Source organism: Thamnophis sirtalis, unplaced genomic scaffold (genome assembly GCF_051295495.1).
Source record: "Thamnophis sirtalis isolate CommonGarterSnake01/CBP01778 unplaced genomic scaffold, rThaSir2_p1.2 scaffold_6, whole genome shotgun sequence".
Lineage (NCBI taxonomy): Eukaryota > Metazoa > Chordata > Lepidosauria > Squamata > Natricidae > Thamnophis > Thamnophis sirtalis.
In genome coordinates, this window is record NW_028261386.1 from 65574917 (window position 1) to 65591853 (window position 16937).

General features: G+C 35.4%; 1 protein-coding gene across 8 annotated transcripts in view; it reads left to right on the forward strand.

Moving 5' to 3' along the window:
• Window positions 1-16937, forward strand: part of CEP170 (centrosomal protein 170) — a 90390-nt gene that overhangs the window by 60437 nt on the left and 13016 nt on the right. For 5 of the 8 annotated variants that reach the window (XM_087718024.1, XM_087718023.1, XM_087718029.1 and 2 more), the window contains 4 exons: window positions 4053-4179; window positions 4472-6307; window positions 13345-13579; window positions 15886-16063. In XM_087718024.1, coding sequence (XP_087574150.1) covers window positions 4053-4179; window positions 4472-6307; window positions 13345-13579; window positions 15886-16063 — 2376 coding nt within the window. The remainder of the gene's footprint in view (window positions 1-4052; window positions 4180-4471; window positions 6308-13344; window positions 13580-15885; window positions 16064-16937) is intronic. The other 3 variants (XM_087718025.1, XM_087718026.1, XM_087718027.1) reach the window with 3 other exon arrangements.

Here is a 16937-nt window from a genome sequence, read left to right on the forward strand (position 1 = left end):
AGAGGAAATTTTTTAAAAAATTAGAAGGCCAAACTGAATGGCTTTGTCAAAATTAAGAAAATAGATTTTTAAACCTTCATGGTTTGTGCTAGTCTGATCATTTGAAGGAAATGCAATATATAGTATAGAACTTTTGTTTCAAATCTAAACAAAAGTTTATATGTTTTAGCTCAGATGTTCATCATCTGAGCATAATTCATTTTCAAATTCTGTTTTATCATATTCTATTTGTGGTGCCTTTTTAGATCTTTATTTTAATTGTGCATATGAGAACCATTGAAGACTAAACCCCTGTGCAGTCAGTTGTTCTCTTGATTTCATTTTCAGCTTTACTTTTTCCAATATTAACAAATCTTTATATTTTAACCATTTTTCTTTGCCTGCTGTTTTATTTTTCTATAAACACTTATTGGGCTGAGGACCATAAAAGTATATTGGAATATAGCCTGGGTTTGTATCCATTCCATATTTGTAATATGGCATTCCTGAAGAATCTAGTTTCTCCAGGCAGTTCATGTGGTAGCATTTTGTTAATTGTAAACATTTCTCAAAAGAATAATCAGGTGACACTGCATATCTATTAATTGTAACATATTCCATGTTCTGGCATGATCAGTACAAGGAAGGGGCTTGATGTGCTGAAAAATAAACTTTCTTAAACTTTTAATAGAGTTCATATTTTGCTGATATCCAGATTCAGAAGAAAATATGATTCAGAGCATACTTCAGTATGCATGAACCACTGTTGACACCTCCTTAAAAATCCAATGACTGTTTTTCTGGGAGTGGACCATAGCATCTATGTGGACTCAGAGAAAGATGGTACTCTTTTAAGGAGTTGTTAGCAGGTGCTATGTGATATATAACAACCTTATAATCAGCCCAACTTCAGACCTGGATCACTGCAGAGCTGCACACTTTTGCTGTCTCTGTTATCTAGGTTAAGTTAGGTACTTATTTCACATCTCTCTGGCTTTTCTGAAATTTGGCACTGTGACCAAAGCACCTGAAGGCAGGACAAGAAGCAATGGATTGAAACTAATCAAGGAGAGAAGCAACCTAGAACTAAGGAGAAGTTTCCTCACACTTAACACAATTAATCAGTGGAATAACTTGCCTCCAGAAGTTGTAGGTGCTCCAACAGTGGAGGTTTTTAAGAAGAGATTAGACAACCAATTGTCTGAAATAGTACTGCATAGAGTTTCCTGCTTGAGCAGGGTGTTGGACTAGAAGACCTCCAAGGTCCCTTCCAACACTGTTATTCTGTTACTGATCCCCTTTGGTGTACTGCCCCAAAGAGAAAAATCCAAATGGTAACACACTATCTGTGTCATTAACTGATATAATGAAGGTTGATATCCTTCAAAATACAATAAAACCCTTGAATTTTATACCTGCTGGGAACAATTTATTCTAGAAGAAGAAAGCAAGAGGTACAACAGAAAAGATCAGAGGAATGAATGAGGCAAAATATTCTGAGACTTTACATCCACTTCCTGCTGCTTCACCAGTTGGGCTGCATGTCCTAAAGTGGTAGACTCGTTGCCTATCAACTCACATCAATCTGTGGTTCTTTTCAGGAAATGCTTGGTAATTACCTGTTGGCTGACTCTTGGAATGAGGTCAGCTCTCTTTTGATGCTGTTCCTTTGGAAGGTGATGCAAGAGTGATACTCTTGGATGAGTATCAGAATCAGTTGGGTGAGGGATTTAAGCTCTGCCTGTTGAACATAGGGAAGGAGCTGTCAGAAAAAAGAGCTGGTTGCTACTTCAGGAATTATAGCCAATCTTTGAGTTAGATAAGATGATAAGAATTTTCTGATGCTGGGATGAACAGTATGTGTGTGTATTTTAAGTATTCCATTGATGTGGGCAAGCTCTCTATGGAACCTGGGATAGTAAAAGATTTGGTATTGGCAGAGCATTATAGAGAAAGGGAGATTAATCTGAGGGAAATGTAAACATAATGAGAAATTTAATTACCATTCTGCGGGGCATATTATTTATCATGCCTACAGAGTTAAATATCTTAATTTTGTTTTAAAAAAAAACAAAAAAAAACCTGATCTTGTGACTCCATAATATCAGATCAGTCTAAAATAATAAAGATCCTCACAATTTGCTTATAGCCAAGAAACATACTTGGCCAGTATAACAAAGTCCAAGGTGGCATCATATTACAAAAGTGGGCTGTGACAGCTGAAGTAGCCAGATGGATTATTAGAATTAGCTGGAGGAAAAATCAACTTGGATGTGGCTAGGCATAGTATTCAGGCCTTTGAAAGCTTGAAGAAGCAATTTTCTGCATGAGTATACTCATATCACAAAACCTATCAGATGCTTTGTATAATGATGGGCTGACTTGGCCCTTCCCTTCCCAGAATTCTTCTACTGATCCCTCAAAGATTTAAATATAATGCTTTCAGGAGAATGAGGTGTTGTTGTTTTTTAGGGGTCCCTCATATTTAACAACCATGAATTATTTTCAGCTTCGAGTGATACTACTGTTTCCTGGATGTCAGAATGAGGAGAATAGCTGAGCCCATATTGGTTCTCTGCTGGTTAGCCATTTTATGTATTTTGGTTTTATAGTTTCTGATTTTGGTTTTGTTAGTGCCCAAAATCATTTTCTGTGTGATGGGCAGCTATTTAAACATTTGAAAGGAATATTAAATATTTGCTTCCCTTTCAGAAAGGGTTTTTAATACTCTGGTGGATGAAAATTGAAACCTTTGGCCTTAACAATACTAAAATGCTATGGTCTGAAAATTAAATTGATGTAATACTCAGCAATCAGGTTAGAGTCAGGGAGAGTACAAAGAGATCATATTACACTTGTTCTTTAAAGCATTTGCACTGTCTGGCTGTTTGTTTCTGGATAAAATACAGAAGGTTGGTTAACGCTTTTAAAACTCCATAACAAATTTGTGTGCTGTGTTAATGGTGCATATTGGAATGTACAACAATATCTTACGTGATGATGAGTGTGATAATTTATATTAGTACCTTTGCCATTATTTAGAAATAGTTCATACAAAAATATTCATCTAGATTTCTACTTAGGTGATTAAGTTGATTTGCAATAAAGTACTGACTGCTACTGTAAATTAATCACCATTCTAGCATTTGAAACTATTATTGAATCTTGTTTGTAATCCTGGCTTGCAGTCACCATTTAAACCAGGTGTGTCAAGATTTTGGTTTGCCTGGCCACATTGAGTGAAGAGGAATTGGATGAAGAGGAATAGGCCACATATAAAGTATATAATATAATGTATATAAATAACCAATTTTGTTTATTTTTTAAATATTTTTTTATAAAATCTTCGGCTGCATTACAAACTGTCCATGGTCTGTGGATTGGGCACAGTTTAAATGTGGGTCATCCAACATTCCAGAAAACTCTTGAGAAATAGGAACTATTCTGTCAATGGAAATTGAAAGCAGAAGAGAGAAAGAATATTCAGAAGAGAGAAAGAATATTCAGCCTTATTTCAAGTATGCCAAGTGTAGATTGTTATACATATCATGGCTTCTGGTTTATTGGTTTCCCCCACCCCACCCCACCCAATTTACTCTGATATGTGGATAAAAGTGATTTTCCAAAATCTGTGTTTGCAAAGAACAGTTGGCCTGAATCTATTGAAAGACTCTCAGATCTTTAACCAAAATGATAAAATACCAACAGTTAAAATGATCTTTTTTTAAAAAATGAATACACTGGTTTTAAAACGCTATATTATACTGATGCTGATGTTGATTTATGATGCTGATTTTATTTATTTATGCATTTATTGTCTGCATTTGTACACTACCTCATTCTCAGCAAACTTTCCAGTTTGAGTTATTCTATATTTCCTAGGTAAGATTATAAAGATACTCTTACAGTGTGAATTTTTAAACAATTATAACTTATTGTATATCTTAATTTTCTTCAGCTTCCTTTAAAGTGCATAAGACCTGATCCTGTAAATATTTATCATAGGAAATTTTTGATTAGATTGTTCAGTTTTATTGGGTGTGTAACTGATCTTCTTTAAAATCCCATATTAGGAAAGCACTGGCACATCTGGAAGCAAGCGCTGGGTATCACAGTGGGCTAGTCTGGCTGCTAATCACACAAAACATGAAGAAAATGAAGTACGGATGGAGTCATCTGCGCTTGTTCATTTAGAAAATGGTACCACATCTAATACCCATAGCTCTTTTTATACTATATCAATCAATTCTCTTATTTAGTCACATTTTGGGTTTGATTAATGTGTTTCATTCTTTTCAGTGACTCACTTTTCCACAACTCTTATGGAAATATTATATGTTTATACTCCATCTCATAAATTGCATTACATTTCAATTTTTAAATCTGAATAGTGTGTGAGACAAGAAAAGATGCTTTAATTTTCTAATCTTGTCACATGTATTAAATTTTAGAATTCCTGCTTAACTTTTGTTTCCATTTTATTTGATTTTAGACACTGACATCAATGAATCTGGCCTGTCAATTAGAAGTTCTGGCTCAATTACCTCTTTAACTAGCCTAGATCGAAAGAGGCGGACACTCCCTCAGTTGCCAAAGGAGGAAATTGCTGTAATCGAAGGACAAAAAACAAAAGTTACAGCCCATCTCAGATCAGAGATAGGTGAAAAACAGGACACAGAACTTCAAGAGAAAGAAACCCCAACCCATTCTCAAAAAGAAATAGGACACGCTACTGATAAAAGCCTGACTAAAGTGAGCAGGACAATAAATGGCCTTTCTCCTAAAACAGATAAGATGGTTTTTCACTCCAGTAGTTGCCTCTCTTCTGAAAAAGATAAAAATGAAAATGGCAAAGAAACATCTATGGTAAAGCAATCTTTAGCTAAAATTCAGCAAGAACAAAATGAGCTGACACATTGGGTACCAGCTAAATTATCTTCTGCAAGAACTGCAAGCCAGGTTGAAAAAGGGAAAGAGGAATCTTCTGTTTCCCATAAATTGGATATGAAAGAAAAGGCATTGGGGCGTGGTGCAGGTAAAACAGAAGTTAAAGTGGCACAAAGTGAAGGGAAAAGAAGGAAAGCCGAGGAAGCCAAATTGCAACCAACTAAAGGACTTAGTGGAGATAAGAAAGAAACCTCAAAGCCATTAGTAAGGCAAGGGAGCTTTACTATAGATAAACCAAGTGCAAATATACCCATAGAATTAATTCCTCATATTAATAAACAAGGAACTACTCCATCAATTTCTTTAACATCTACCAACAGAGCAAATGAGAAAAGTGATTCAGTGGAAACAGATCCTAGTCTAGATACAACTCTTATTTTAAAAGATACAGAAGCTGTAATGGCTTTTCTTGAGGCAAAGCTGCGTGAAGAAAATAAAACAGATGAAGGACCTGACACTCCCAGCTATAATAGAGACAATTCCATTTCACCTGAATCAGATGTGGACACTGCTAGCACAATTAGTTTAGTTACCGGAGACAGTGAAAGAAAAACTACTCAGAAACGTAAAAGCTTTACTACCCTCTATAAAGATCGATGTTCAACTAGTTCTCCCTCAAAAGATATTTTAAAGTCATCTTGTTCAAATGCCAGTGACAAAATGGAGAAGAAAACAAAAAGCCGCTCCTCAGAAGCTAGTTCAAGGGGTGATGCACGCAAGATTGCACAGAGTACTGGAAGAATAAGGCAGCCCTCAGTAGATTTAACAGATGATGATCAAACTTCTAGTGTACCTCATTCTGCTATTTCTGATATTTTATCTTCTGACCAGGAAACATGTTCTGGCAAATCACATGGAAGAACTCCTTTTACCTCAGCAGATGAACATTTGCATTCCAAAACGGAAGGAATTAAATTAGCTAAGTTGAAATCATCTTCACCATCAACTGGGCAAGTCAGTAAGTCAACCACTCTTCCAAGGCCTCGCCCTACAAGGACTTCACTGTTACGGAGAGCACGGCTTGGTGAAGTGTCAGATAGTGAACTTGCAGATGCAGATAAGGCATCAGTTGCTTCTGAGGTATCGACTACAAGTTCTACATCTAAGCCTCCATCAGGAAGGAGAAATATTTCAAGAATTGACCTGCTTGCCCAGCCACGGAGAAATAGACTTGGTTCTTTATCAGCAAGAAGTGACTCTGAAGCAACAATGACTAGAAGCTCTACATCTCGTACTTCAGACACAATAATTAGAAGTGGCATTAGACTAACACCACCAGCAGACAGTACTAAAGTTTCTCCTAGAATTAGAGCTAACAGCATTTCTCGCCTATCAGATTCCAAATCCAAATCTCTTTCTTCAACCCATAACTCTCCATCAGGTATGAGATACTTTCCATCTTATCTCTAATAATTTCATTTTTCAGCACTTTCCATTTTCATTTGGTGGCTATTAAAAATTGGTGCTTGTTCTCGTGCAAAATACTAAGTCAAATTAAACAAAAAGCATTAGGGTACATGGACACAAAACACAGCCAAGTACAGGTAGTCCTCAACGTACGACTACAATTGAGGCCAAAATGTATGTTGCTAAGCGATACATTTAAGTGAGTTTTGCCCCATTTTATGACTTTGGTTGTTTAAGTGAATCATTGCAGTTGTTATATTAATGACCTGGTTGTTAAGTGAAACTGGGTTTGCTTATCAGAATATCGCAAAAGGGGATTACATGATCTCGGGACATTGCCAACATCATAAATTTGAACCAATTGCCAAGCATCCAAATCTTGGTCACATGACTATGAAGATGCTGCAATGGTCATAAGTGTGGAAAAATGGTCGTAAGTAGGGGTGAAATTCAGCAGGTTCTGAGAGGTTCTGGAGAACCGGTAGCGAAAATTTTGAGTAGTTTGGAGAACTGACAAATATCACCTCTGGCTGGCCCCATTGGGATGGGAATGGAGATTTTGCAGTATCCTTCCCCTGCCAAGCCCACCAAGCCACAAAAAAAAATGAATTTCATCACTGGTCATAAGTCACTTTTTGCAGTAACTTTGTAACTTTGAACGGTCACTAAATGAATTGTAAGTTGAGGACTGCCTGTATGCTTTTTCACTACAATACTGGAGGACTTGAAAAAAGATTAAAGGATTCTGGATTTAGATTTGCTTCCCAGTCCTGCCATTTACGGTTCATTCATGTTGAACCTAAACTGCGGTGACCTAATTTTGTGTTGCAGTGTTCTACATAATAGCATGGTATGTGGCCTGCTCAATTACTCAGTTTCATACAGCTACTGGTAGTCATTGGAGTCTGCATCAAAGACATGTAATTTTCATGTGACTGATATTATAAATGGAAACAAGCATACTTGCAAAATACTCTTGTGCCATATGATAATTATAAAACTTGCTTAATTATCAACATTCTTGGTAGAATGTGAAGAACTACTACCGGGATATAATTTGCATTAATGTTTTTAAGGTTGTACTATCTATTTACAATATACCAACTGCTACTTTGAAAGGTTTATGAAATCATGGGGCATCATGTGCAGGGGTGGTATTCATTTACCTTCCTACCAGTTCACAAATGCCACCTCCGTGCATGTGCTCAGCCTTCAGTGCATGCGCTTTTGGCTAAAAAAGAGCCTAAATGGGATGCCATAGAGACCGGGGGGGGGGCGGCGGCGTACCTGCAATTTCTGCTACCAGTTTGGGCAAACCAGTCCAAACTGGCAGAATACTACTTCTGATCATGTGACGGCTTTAGCTGTGATAACTTGAAGAGAAAGTTGCTGTGCATGCATAGGCATATTTAAAATCTGACTACAGGATGGAAATTACATACTTCTAAGCCTAATAAACTGTATTTCAAGCATCCTTTCAGTTAATCCACTGATTTATTTATAAATCAGTTTTCATGTCTTTTTTGAATTTATTTTTCTTTTATTTTCAAAACAAACACAACACATAAAATCTTCCTTCTTTACATACTGTAGAAAGTGTATCAGTTGGTTACAAAAGGTTTTCGTGCATCTCTTCCACAGTCATCAAGCGTAATTCATATTAACTCAAGTATTTTAACTCAAATATTTATACATGTTACCCTTATACCTCCATTTATATTTGACTATAATTATTTAAACGTCCATCATAAAATATACCGAAATTTAATACATAACCACATACTGGCATTTCATTTAATATTTCTAAAATCCTCCAATAATACTGAATCCTTATGTCCTATTCTAGCTAAACATCCATAATATTTAATAACAGACTTTTCTAATACTCCTTTCCAAATCGCTGTTGGCAATTTTCATGTAGTTTACTTATATTATACTCATATATATGTATTTAGGTTATCATCATTATACCTCCTTTATTTGACTATATCCTGTATCATAACATTTTACCCCTAATAATCAAAACTTAACACTATCTAACTTAATTCTTTTTATTAACTTTTGTATATAATCCAAAATAATTTCTAATCTTCCTTTCATGGGTACCATTCAATATTCATATCCAATTATTACTTATCATAACACTACACATTGTATACATTATTATCATTATCAATTATTTATTTAATTATATCTTTTATTACTAAATTTCACTATGTTTAACTAGTTTTAAGTTATATTCTTCCATCTATCAACCTGTATCTTTCCAATAACAAAACAATCTCATATCTTCTGCCATTTGTGGTACTAATCCTCTACTCATCTTCTTGATCAGCTTTGTATGGACTTCTCTTAGCAATTCCTTGCTTATAAGATCTCTCATATAATCTTGATGCCCTCTTTCTGTTTCCTTATTCAGTTTGTCTTTGATTGTCAGCAGTGTTATCAAAACTTTTGCTAGTGGAATTTCTTTAAGTCCATAGGTTCTTTAATTTTATCTTCTTCTATATCTTGACCCTTGAAGTAGATTTCCTCTCCGTTTAATTCCTCTTTCTGCATTCCATTCTTTCCATTTTCAGGAACAAACCAATTACCATAGATATCAGCAGGTTTAGTCTCTCTATATTCATTTTCCACTTCGGTGGTTTGAGTTTCTATCACCCCGTTTTGCATTTGATGAACATTTTCATTTTTTTTCATCATATTTTCTTGTTATGTGCTTTAGGTATTCCAGTTGTTTCTCTTCTCTAATAATTTCTGTAGTTCTGAAAGTATAACTTGCAAAGTCAAGACCTCTATTTTTCCTTGGAATTGTGTCATTCTGACAAACACAGCTACTCTAGCTTAAAAGATCAACAAAATTAAAGCATAGATTCACAAAGAACGCTGCTCTCCTCTCTGGTCGAACATCAAAGGGACATCTGTGCATTCTTATCAGTGGGCAGCCAAGACAATAAAGCCTTGAGGCACCAAGTCAAAGCAATCCATGAAAGAAAAGAAAAAAAATGTTCCGTTTTGAATACTCAAAACTCCAATCAACAATACCTCCGCAATAAAAGAGGAAAGCTTTAGTCTGTAAATTACGGAGAGTCACGAGGAGAAGGTAGAAGAAGAAAACAATCCATCCATTTCAAAAGGCTTGCATAGATTCGATCCATGTAAATAACATTTAAAAAGTAAGATAACCACTGTCCAAAACCATTCCAAATTCAATTCCACTGCTTTATTCTTCTATTCTGTAATTTAAATTGGTTTTTGAGTTTTTATAGGCAGTCTCTTTTTTAAAACAATAAAAATTCCTCACCAGCTGGAAGCACTTTCTCTTTCCGTATCCTTCCGTTTTGGGCCGTCCCGACTTTGTCAGCCTTTGGCTGGATTTTTTGTCACTGGCTTGAAGAACTTCTCTTGCTTCTTTCGAGGATTTTGCAATATCCCCGAGATCAGCAAGACGTATTCTTCCTGTTCACTGTCTCTTCGGGACGGTTTAGGTCCGTTTGGACCACCCAGTGGCAAAAGTATTGGGTGTGGTCTCAGAGCATTGAGACCACACAACCATCTCCTCCCCCCCCCAGTTTCCATTTCTTTAGGACTTTCATTTGAGCTTAATAGCATATTGTTGTTAGTTGTGAAGTCGTGTCTAACTCATTGCAACCCCATGGACAACATTCCTCCAGGCAGTGCCTTTTGGTACTGTCCATGGGGTTTTCATGGCAAAGATCCTGGAGTGGGTTGCCATTTCCAGTGGATCATATTTTGTCAGAGCTCTCTGCTATGATCTGTCCGTCTTGGATGGCCCTGCACAGCATAGCTCATAGATTCATTGAGTTACGCAAGCCCCTTTGCCACGACAAGTCACGGCTATAATCCATGATGGGGTTAATAGCAGAAGCATCAGAAAATTTACACCACTCTAAAATAAGGCTGAGCATCCACAATGCGTTGCCTGTGGCTTCCATTAATCTATTTGCAGTCCATCACCACCCTAAAATTATGTTACTGAAATACAGTAGCAAAATGATTGACTTACATCATTTTAAAGGAGACAATAGGAACAGTTTATCATGAAAAGCCTTCTTCTTTTCTTACCCTTAAACTCAAATCAGCCTGTTTATGGAGATTCTCAATTGGGTCATGGTTATCCCAAAGGTGCTTTTTCCAAAAGGCAACTGGACTTTCTTGTTTTTTCTTTGAAAATGTTTCACTTCTCATCCACAAAGCTTCTTCAGTTCAATTCAATTTTGGAAAAGCACCTTTGGTCATTTATGTCCTCAAATTGTCAAATTCCACGCACTAGGTATATAATTCAAAAGAAAATTATCCTCTGAAAAGTTTAGTACTTGTCACACAATCATATACAATGCATTACTGTCTCCCAAAACTTGGTAAGTATGAGTAAGTTTTATCTTAATTATACATAGGCAGTACCACTTTTTAACTTTTGTTATTATTCCAAATAATTTGTTATTAAAAATTCATTTGTGAGTCTCCTTCCTGCAATGTAGATCAATACTTGGATTTTCAAATTGAATTGAATGCGAGAAATAATTTAGTGAGTTAAAATGTGTAAGTAGTGCTCCTATTATTTCCACATCTTTTTTTAAGTGGTGGAATTAACTTAGTTATTACCTTTAAGACAAATGCATTAAATCCGTATGTGTCAATAACATGATAACACATTTTTGTACACAGAAATATATCATCTTCTTCCAGACCCAGATCCTGCTGTTGAAACTTACAGTGGTAGAGTACTGGACATCATGTATTTCAAAATTTTCACCCCTATTTTTTTCTCTAAATACTCATGTTGTACAATGCTGAGTTATAGAACTAATTTTAAATATGTATTTTTAAAAAACTAATTGGAATTTTATTTTGAATAAGCAATTTGAAGGTATAGAAGAATTTTGAGTTCAGAGATATATTTAACCCAAGATGATTAAACTCTATTTTTGTCCATGACTGTGTTTACAATCGGTAGAAGTATTTTTTTTATCTGGTTATTAAATGTAAAAAAAGGAATGTTAAGAATTTAATATTTAATCAAGCCTGTTAGAATTATGGTAAATTTGAAAGAAAGTATGATAGTCATATCTGGCTTTCTATTCTTTAAATAGGACAATTACCTATATTCTAAACTCATTCTAGGATTATCTGCTTTCATTTACAAGTCACAGTTATGGCCATTATTTAAACCATCAGCAAAAGAAAACCCTTTAAGTTTCTAAAAGAGTCATCTCTTCACTTAACCAGTCTGCACAGACAAGACACCCACTTTTCAATATCCCACAATTTCATTTTTTTTCTGGCTTTCTGACTTTAATAAATAATTTGTTTGATTTGAACATTGCTGTTTGGCTGAAAAACCAAACAGATCAGATCACTTTATTCTCCATGGCACCTGAGAGGAAGACAAGGAGCAATGGGTGAAAGTTTGTCAGAGGACAAGCCTGGAAATAAGTAGGAATTTCCTGACAAAATAATTAATCAGCTTGCTCCCCAGAATTGTGGGTGCTCCGTTGCAGGAAGTTTTGAAGAAAAGATTGGATAACCATTTGTCTAGGATGGTATAAGGATTCCTGCTGTGGACAGGTGGTTGGACTAGAAGACACCCCCCCCCCAAGGTCCTTCCAGCCTTATGATTCTATAGAATTTAGGCACTTGGTGATTATATGACTTTAAGAAAGGTAAAGACTTTATTGCAGGTAAAGACTAATTCAGGACTTTATCCAGAGGGAGACATAGATTCCTTCTTTCCTGGTAAATTTTTCATATACACTTTCTCCCTTGGTATCGGCGTTCCCCCCCTGCCCCCAACGGAATCATGTTGCCCAAGAACAGTGTCAACAATAAAACCCCAGCACATTAAAACCTCCTTCACTCTTTCAATCAACTCTTTCTCACCTGGTCTAGAACACCTGCAATTGTCATTGACTTTAACAAAGCTTTCACTCAATTGATCAAAAACATGCTTGACAGCAAAGATAATTGAAATTCTCTTGGTGGTTTTTTATCTTTTTTATTTTTTGGAAATACAGTGGTGCCTTGGTACTCAACTGCTTTGAAACTATCAAATTTGGTACCCAATGCATTTAAAAGTGAAAATTTTATCCCAGTACTCATCATTTGTTTGGTATTCAATGCACAGGCTAGAACTTGTAATTGTTGGCTGCCTTGTGACTCACTACATTATTCCTTATGGGAAAAATATGCTTGGTACACATCATTTTTGGTATTCATTGTGCCTCCTAAAACCAATTAACAATGAGTACCAAGGTACCACTGTATTGTTATATCACTAAGAATTGAGGCTATATTATCATAAGCCTCCCTTACATGCTTTAAAAAGGAGAAATCATTTTAGTGGTTCTCAATGTCTATACGGCAATGAACATTTTCTTTGTTAAATCTGCCACTGTTCTTTCTTAGAAAAATAACAGCATCCTTTATTGTTGTTATTATTTCCCACCATTTTTGTATATAAACAAGGCAGTGAACAAACCCAATATTCCTACCTCTGTTTTCCTCACAACTCCCTGAACTCAAAAAGTGCCCTTAAAATAATTAGTCAATATCTCCTAGTATTTTCTAATTGGATTTCAAATGACATAAATTATAGTTTTTCTTCTCTAAGTCATCCCATTAATAGTATTTATATTTCTATGTGTTGTCAAATATGCAGTTACACATTTTTTTGAAATTGGCATGATTTGCAAAAAAAACCATACAGATTCACTGTATTGTCTTATTATTTTAGACTAATATTAATATTCCATCTTATTAACTCAACATTGTATACAGAGTACTCTTTTTCACATTTTGTCAATTAGTGTTTATTATTTAACAAAATTCTATATTATTTTTTCGTTTCAAATTAGCCAGTAAACACTTTAATGAGGCATTTGGGGTTTGGTATTAAGCAACTTTGGTATGCTATCATGTTGTTAAAGTCGTAATTGTATTATCTGCAACAAATACAACAATAATTCTTTTTCAATAATTAAACTAATTTAGTAAATTCAAGATGGAGGCGCTTTCCTACTGATTATGCTTCCACCTCAGAAGATGAATTTGGATCAAACCGTAATTCTCCTAAACATGCCCGTCTACGTACCTCTCCAGCCCTGAAAACTACTCGAGTGCAGAACATTGGAACACCAGTACAAAGTAGCAATGCCATGAAGCATAGGATAAAAGAACAGGAGGACTACATTCGTGATTGGACTGCTCATCGAGAAGAAATAGCAAGGTTGGCTTTCCAAGAAATAATAACTCTGTGAAAAGTCATTAGACATTAATTATAGTTTCAAAATTTTGGCACCATCAGGATAATCAGCAGTGTCTGAAGCAAATCACAGAGATGCCAAAAAATGGCAACATGTTAGCTGCAAATGATTACTTGTGTCCTGAAATCTAATGCAATTACATAAGTTGTGACATTTACATGACATCATTGTGTACAAGTTGTTGTCTTCCGCATCCTCCACAACCCTCTACGAGGAATAATACAGAAAACTCTCAATTTAGTTACATGGAAAGATAATGATTATGTAACTGGTTTGTGGATGCAACGTGATGGTGTGAATTGATTTAAAATCTATATTGGGCCTTGAGTGGTTTCTGAGAATTTCCACCACAAAAGAGGATCAGGACCAAATGAAAAGTAAATGTGATTTCCTTAAAAAGTGAAACAATTTATGCTGATTTAGCATTGCATAGATTCATCAGCAAAATGATGGTGACTGTAAAGGACAGTAGGTGGGCTTCATATCTCCCAAATAAATAACCCCTAACTTGCAATGTCTCTCTTGCAGCCTTAGCAAAGCAAACTTTGTGGGTGGGTTTGTTTCCTGTCTGATTAAAAAAAAATTAAATCACCAATCAACCTATGCATTTAGGACAACCATTTCATCCTTTAGAACATCTCAAGCTTAAAAATTGAGATTCCTTTTCAGTTTTGCAGGAAATTATAAAAGAAAATGGATGCCTTAGCAGCATCCTTAACCTCATCCCTCTACTTCAAAAATACACCACCAACTCTGGTGGCACTATGGTGTTCCTTGCCCTGCCTTCTCCTCTTAAAGCAGGGGTGTCAAACTTGCAGACCATGGGCCAGATGCCCCACATACACCCTGGCTCTGCAAAGGCAAAAAATGTTGCAATAGATCGCAATACGTCATGGGGCATGATCAAGTTTGACATCCATGCCTTAAGGTGTGAGGTACTCAGACCAAAAATGATCCTCAACTCTGGGTTAAATGACTGGTTTGTTGTGTATGAATAGCTCTGCATAGTATTCAAAAATTCAATTGAGAATGGCTTCTCTAATCCCCTTGCATAAGAACAAATAGTTGATAGATCAGTCAACACATCACAATAATTATTTCAGATTTTTTTCAATTATCTTGCATGACAAGCAATTGGAATGTTTTCTATTCTCAACCAAACTTGTTATTCATTAAAATGCATATTAATTAGTTTTAATGTAATATGTTAGTTTAAATCTTAAAATACCATTTTCATAAGCAAAACACACATCAGAAAATATAACATTTTCTATGCTTCATGAAAGCTTTGTATGTTTATGGACACTTGTAACAGGAACAAAGCAGCAAATACGAACTTTTTTTTCTTCTGGCCATACCAGAGTAAAGACAAAATGTGTATTATTTAATATACTCACATTTGATCTTTGTGAAACCCAGTTTTTAAAACAGAGAATAGCTTACGCAGAATACATATGCATACAAAATTAAATCATGTCAGTTTTTCCCCAAGACCATGTTTTATAACTATTTAATAAACAAAAGACAGACAGATTGACCATGTGCAACGAGGGACTTGTTAAATTTAAGGAGAGGGAATCAAAGAGGAAAAAGGATCTAATAAAAATGAGCAAAGTTAACAATGATATTGGGAATGGAAAAAGCATGGGCACAGAGCCCTCAATTGTACCGAGATAGGATTATGATAAAATATGTATATGCAAAAATATTTTCCTGGAGTATTCAGTTAGTTCCTCCTGCTAACAGAATGGTTTTCATCAATGGAAAAGGATGATAGTGATTTCCTCTGCAGCTCCATTCCCTTTAAAATACTTCAAAGGTTGGAGGACCCTGTAGTTCAAATTTGAGGAGCAAAGGACTTTGAAGGAAAAAGTAGAGCATAGAATTGCATTATGCAAATATATTTTCCCATGAGATATTTGATTTCAGTCTTTCTACTGAAAAAATCTAATTAAAAATCTTGGTTAATAAGGTTAGAAAATACAAGATAGTCGTGGTGGAAATATATACACGTATGCCCGTGTACTTACAAATGTAAAGCAGCATAATGGATTCTGGCTCAAAAATGGTTGAGGTGGATTTATACAATGGTAGTTGAAGAAAGATAAAAAATTTCATAAAGCACTTTTACAATGCAACTAATTTTGTGGAATCATTAGAAAAGAAAAACTAAGAAAATGCTTCATGTTTCCAATGGTCTCAACTAGAAGCTCTGATATTGATCAGTTCCCCTACTTTGTACTGCTAATGCTACTTTAATAATCAACAGGATCAGTCAAGATTTGGCTCTCATTGCCCGGGAAATCAATGATGTAGCAGGAGAGATCGATTCAGTGACTTCATCAGGCACTGCTCCTAGTACCACAGTAAGCACTGCTGCCACCACCCCTGGCTCTGCCATAGACACTAGAGAAGAGGTAGGAGATCTTCATGGAGAAATGCATAAGGTTCTTTCTTTTCTTTATTTCTTTTGTTTTACTCTTTTGACATGCTTTTGATTACGTCCACTCTTGTGTGCATGAAGCTCAGCATTCTCTTTCTTTAATTTTGAAGTTAGATGAGCAATGATTGAAAATTAATTCCAGTAGTTAATGGGCAGCTCTCTTCCTATGGTCAGTGCAGAAAACAGTTGTGCTTTGAACACACTTCCATGTTGTTGTTTTGTAATAACATCATTGTATTGTTTTTCATCCTAGGCACAGATACAAACAGCTGTGCCTATGTATTCCCTAGTGAAAAAGAATCCTTAAGCATATGTCAATGCCAGATATTACAAAATGTTATCTGTGAAATAAATAAATGTATGCATGATTAGTGGTCTTAAAATGGCTTTGCATTTCATTAATCTTTGCTTCTCAATAGTCTGTAGTCAGCCAGTGAATTAAATCTCTCCCAATACATAATAAACAGATAAATTGACATACCTTCAGAATCAGCAACTAAATTAAATCGATCTCAGAACATAATAATCAATCTAAACAGACATACTTTCATAGCCATAATGGTTAAAGTGTTAGAGCAGGACCTGGAAAACCCAGACTAAAGTTTATGCTTAGCCATAGAAAACTCACTTGGTGGCTTTGGCCTACTCACTGTGTCTCATACCAACCTAGCTCAGGTTTATAAAATGAAGAGTGATCCCTATGTAAGCTCTGGGATGGAAGGGAATATCAATCTAACAAAATAGCACAAATAATAAAATATAAAATTCAGATTTTGGCTTTCTCTGATCTATTTCTGTATACCTCTATGTCTTTCATTCTCAGATCACTGTTGCAAACTTTAACTAGTAATTAAAATTATGTAAATTAGATCAATTTT